This window comes from Clupea harengus, chromosome 20, assembly GCF_900700415.2.
Source record: "Clupea harengus chromosome 20, Ch_v2.0.2, whole genome shotgun sequence".
In the NCBI taxonomy this organism is placed as follows: Eukaryota; Metazoa; Chordata; class Actinopteri; order Clupeiformes; family Clupeidae; genus Clupea; species Clupea harengus.
In genome coordinates, this window is record NC_045171.1 from 1,212,360 (window position 1) to 1,217,906 (window position 5,547).

At 43.4% G+C, this 5,547-nt stretch overlaps 1 protein-coding gene across 1 annotated transcript in view; it reads left to right on the forward strand.

Moving 5' to 3' along the window:
- Positions 1–2,245, forward strand: part of fgfrl1b (fibroblast growth factor receptor like 1b) — a 36,839-nt gene extending 34,594 nt beyond the window's left edge. Inside the window, exon 7 of the mRNA XM_031587512.2 lies at positions 636–2,245. Within this exon, the coding sequence (XP_031443372.1) occupies positions 636–1,021 (386 nt within the window). The 3' untranslated portion in view covers positions 1,022–2,245. The remainder of the gene's footprint in view (positions 1–635) is intronic.
- The last annotated feature ends 3,302 nt before the right edge of the window (positions 2,246–5,547 follow it).

Genomic DNA, 5,547 nt, shown 5'->3' on the forward strand with positions numbered 1-5,547 from the left:
TGTGACACAGGTTAGATATCTCCTATTGGATAACCTCCACACCATGTGACACAGGTTAGATATCTCCTATTGGATAACCTCCACACCATGTGACACAGGTTAGATATCTCCTATTGGATAACCTCCACACCATGTGACACAGGTTAGATATCTCCTATTGGATAACCTCCCACCATGTGACACAGGTTAGAGATCTCCTATTGGATAACCTCCACACCATGTGACACAGGTTAGATATCTCCTATTGGATAACCTCCACACCATGTGACACAGGTTAGATATCTCCTATTGGATAACCTCCACACCATGTGACACAGGTTAGATATCTCCTATTGGATAACCCCCCACCATGCGACACAGGTTAGATATCTCCTATTGGATAACCTCCACACCATGTGACACAGGTTTCATTGTGGGCCTGTTAATATAAGTTGATGAAAAATAAACAAGTTCATTTCTCAGGTATTTCTGCTGTAGCTTGGATATATAGAGCGATGAAAGATATACTAACACTGTCCTAGAATGTTGTTTTAAAGTGGTTTAGCCCTAATAACCACACATCTTTTCATAGTTATTGATTAAGGTTTGATCGGTCAGAACCCCCCTGCTCATGGCCTGTTCTCCTCTCCTTTCAGACCCTCAGGTGGAGAAGCCCATCACTCCTCCACACCTGAGCTCCGGGCTGCCATGGCCTCTCATCATCGGCATTCCAGCCGCGGCGCTCCTTATCGTGGGCACCATCGTGCTCTGGCTGTGCCACAGCCGCCGGCGCCAGGGCGCGCTGCCACCCCGAACGGCGGCCCACCACGAGCACCACTCCATAGACAAAGACCAGGCCGCGCCGAGCAGCATCACGCCCGACTTCCCCAACCAGAGACTCATGGGCATGTCTGCCCCGGCCTTAAGCGGCCCGCCAAAACTCTACCCCAAGGTCTACACAGACACTCACACACACACACACACACACTCCCATGCCCACGTGGAGGGCAAGGTCCATCAGCACTTCCACTACCAGTGCTGAAGAGCCACTGATGGCCACGTGCTTCAAGACGCTGCTGCTGCTGCTGCTCCAACTCAGCCCTGTTATGAGTCAGGAGCCCCCCCCAACCCCCCCATGGACTAGCACACTGCTACAGGACGGAAGAGGATTGATTGACAGCTGACAGGAGGTTCACTTTCCCATTAGCATTGGTGGTGCTAGCATCGCTTCCCGTTAGCAGTGGTGGTGCTAGCATTGCTTGCCATAGCAGTCTCATTTAGATTGCACCCAGGAACGAGGCGCAAGTGTCAGCTTTGGTGGAATGCATTTACCCCCAAATGACTCAAAGGCTCAGGGCTGGAATTAAGTCTCATAAATATTTTTTAATCGAACTGTCTCATTTGTGTTTGTTTGTCTGTTTTTTTTTTTTTTGTCTTTTGAATCCAAGTGAACCTATATCTCATAAAGGGACAAAAAAAAGAAATTGGTACATTTCTCTAAATTCTGTGATCTCTGTATCTCTGAAAGGACAAAATATTATTTTACCAATGCTGAAATGATCACAATATGAGTTGTCTTGAAACATTCGTAAATGAGAAATAGCGTCTGCGACAAAACTGCTAATTGTGCCAGCAATACTGTTTACAGACTGTTCCTTTTCCAGCAATACTGTTTACAGACTGTTTCCTTTTCTTGTGCAGTAGCTAACAGAAACTGTGGTTTTTATTTTCGTTCTTGAAAATAGTTGTTCATTTGTTGTGAATAAGTTTAGCAAGAAAATGTAAAGCTCATCTGGGAAATGTGATGAAAAGAATATGATAGGTAACCTTGATATAGACTTGTTATATTTGTATGAAAAGATATTTTATATATATATATTCAACTTTTTAAGGCAGTATTACTATTATGTACCCTATGTGTGTAAAGAGGACATTTCAAACTTTAAATACATTTCAAACTTTAAATACAGCACAAAACCAAAAGGATACAGGATACATTCGGTACTGTTGCAATACAAATTAATACTTTGAATGTTGTACTGTACATTTTCATACAACACAAATGAGTTGCCATGACAGTTTTGCATTGTGACGTCATAATCCCCTCAGGTTCCGTGGTGCTCCCACATGTTATGTTCAACTCCACATGCTCATAAACATATGCAGTTCTTTCAAGAAATATTGCATGCTGCGGTTTATCCTGGTGCTCGTGTACATGTACTATAATGATATTTTTGTAATAAAAGAACATTTTTTTTCTATTTCATCCTACCAAGGTTCATTTCATTCCTTGTCTGTGAAAGCTGTACAGATCAGCTGAACCCTGCTCGAGTCAAAGTGTCCTGCAGAAAGAGCACTGATCTCTCCTGATGGAGATCATTTCCAAACACTGTTAATGACTTAAGAATATAATAATCAAGTGCCTTGTATTATTAATTACCTTATATGAATCATGTACTTATGTAAGCAGGAACATGGCTTTTCTGTGTTTCTGCGTGTGTGTAACTTAGAATATTAGGTGCCACTTAGTCTGCATATGTACAAGAGCATGTTTAGACCAGAAGTGATAAGAAGGGTCGAACTGTGCTTCTTCCGACCTTGCAAAACTTCCATCCTTGCCTCGGACGTCAGAAATCCACCACGTGGTTATCCCTACTGAACGCTAAACTTCTGTCTATATAAACCTTGTGCGATGTGTTTATCATTGCTTCACTTTCAGCCTTGTGCTGGGAGTGAGCCCGATTGCAATTGTTGTTTGTCTAATAAATATACTTATATGCAGCTCCGGAGTCCTGAGGTAACTAGGGTGAATTTTCACCTATCCGTCTGGGAAAGGGGGTCAATGAGTTCATCTCCTCATTGAGGTTGGTGTTGAGAAAGAGCCCTGATCTCTCCTCATTGAGGTTGGTGTTGGTGTTGAGACCTGATCTCTCCTCATTGAGGTTCAGAAAGAGCCCTGATCTCTCCTCATTGAGGTTGAGAAAGAGCCCTGGTCTCTCCTCATTGAGGTTGGTGTTGGTGTTGAGCCCTGATCTCTCCTCATTGAGGTTGGTGTTGGTGTTGAGCCCTGGTCTCTCCTCATTGAGGTTGGTGTTGGTGTTGAGCCCTGGTCTCTCCTCATTGAGGTTGGTGTTGGTGTTGAGCCCTGGTCTCTCCTCATTGAGGTTGAGAAAGAGCCCTGGTCTCTCCTCATTGAGGTTGGTGTTGGTGTTGAGAAAGAGCCCTGATCTCTCCTCATTGAGGTTGGTGTTGGTGTTGAGAAAGAGCCCTGGTCTCTCCTCATTGAGGTTGGTGTTGAGAAAGAGCCCTGGTCTCTCCTCATTGGTGTTGAGAAAGAGCCCTGATCTCTCCTCATGCAGGTTGGTGTTGGTGTTGAGCCCTGATCTCTCCTCATTGAGAAAGAGCCCTGGTCTCTCCTGGTCTCTCCTGGTTCAGGCTGGTGTTGATCCACCCTCAGCCCTCTCTCCCCTGAATGGCCTCAGTCCACTGTTAGTTTAACATCCTGTGGAATGCAATGGGAAAATCAAGTTGTGCTTTTCAACACTGAGCAACTAGATAAATATTCCCAATAGGATTTGATGGATATTAATATTGGGGTTGGGTTACACAGGGTAGGCAGCAGTGCTCACTGCAGTTTCCCTCTCATTCCCTCGTGGAGGAGGCCAACAGCAAATCAGCATTGACAGCAGACATCGGGGAGTGAGTAATTGCCTCGCAGTTTTAGACGTCTGAATTTTTTTTCAAACAGGAAAAAAACTGCCTAATTCCCTAGATGACGTACCTCTGTGCAATAAATTATAAAACAGTCGGTTCAACTTCCAGCAACCGTGCATGGTTGAGGCATAGCACACATGCATCCGCATACTTCTGAAGGAACTGCGCCATCTAGTGGCGGTACAGGCAATGTTGCGTTTTGTGGTTGGATTTTTAGAGTTGCCGTTTTCGCCTTTTACTCCTACTGCGTTGCGATGGAATTCCATAAGATATAATGACAATACCTGAAACAGTAAATGGAAATAGACTAAACAAAAACGGAATGAAGTGACTCCTGTGTGGGTTCACTTAAACAACACCCTTAGGAGGCCAACAGTAAATCAAAGACATGCACGTCTATCTTGTCAGATGGAATGAGGTATTTTTGGAACAGATGCCGTTTGATGTAAGAACCATGTTTTCATCCGCTAAATTATACAGAGCTCTGTTTAAAATACATCTTTGAAGCTGAACACTCAAGTGTGGAATGAAATAGCTCCAGTCTCTCCGCCATGTTGATTTTGGCCAAATATTAAGGGTCATTAAGTGCCATGCCGGATTTTGCTGTGACTGTTAATATTGAATCCAGTCCCAAAGCAGAATTCTTCCAAAAAAGCAAAGTTCTTCCAAAAAGCAATTGTGTCCAGGCTGGTTCTGCCTTTGTTTCTACTCTTATTTGAACAGCTGGTTGTCTTTACAAAATTATTTTGTCGGAAAAGTTGTGTCAGTGTTTGATTTTTGTAGCATATAAATGTGCAATGTTTCTAATACTAAACTCAGTGCAAATGCAATGCAAAATAATGCTGTTTTATACATGTATACAGGTGCATACCCTTTTGAAATGTGTTGAATGCTCTCTGACCTTAGTGCAGTGTGTGTATGTGAACGCAAAAGGTTGCCCTGCCGAAAGGGGATATGGTTTGCATCATCCATAGCACCTGAAGTGCTTACACAATGTAGAACTCAGAAGCAGAAGCATGGGCCAACCAAACCAGTACCTGGATGGGAGACTTCCTGGGCAGTTACTATAGTTACTGCTGAAAGAGGCGTGCTGGGAGCCAATAGGAGGCACTGAACCTGTGACCTGTGACCTGTGTGGATCCCAGTACCCCAGAGCAGAGATGGGGAACCCCAGTACCCGAGAGCAGAGATGAGGAACCCCAGAGCAGAGATGGGGAACCCCCCCCATTTATCCAGTAGGGCTATTTACCTGTCAGTTGACCTCCCCCCTGAGACAGCCAATGGGTGGTGAGCATTCTGGTGCACATTGGCTGCTATACTATGGAAACATCATCCCGATCCAGATGGGTGCCACACATTGGTGGTGGTAAGGTGAGTTCCCTACCATACACTTTAGGTGTTGAGAAAAGCACTGTATACGTAGGCTTTAAAGATTCGTTCATTCATAAAGCACTGTATAAGTAGGCTTTAAAGATTCATTCATTCATAAAGCCCTGTATAGGTAGGCTTTAAAGATTCATTCATAAAGCCCTGTATAGGTAGGCTTTAAAGATTCATTCATTCATAAAGCCCTGTATAGGTAGGCTTTAAAGATTCATTCATTCATTCAATCAATCAATAAGTAAAACTCATTCGAGTCTAAGTAGACTAATACTGCGAAATAAGCAAAACATAATTTAACAGTTTTTACATTACTACGGTATTATTTTGCGGGTATTCCCAAAATATGAATGAGAAGAGCTTGAAGTAATTATTATGTGAGTAATCATTTCAGTTATGAGCTGATAGTAAAACCCTCTCATAACTTCAGGCTGAAAAACGGCAAAAACTGCAAACTCCCCAAACAAACATGTT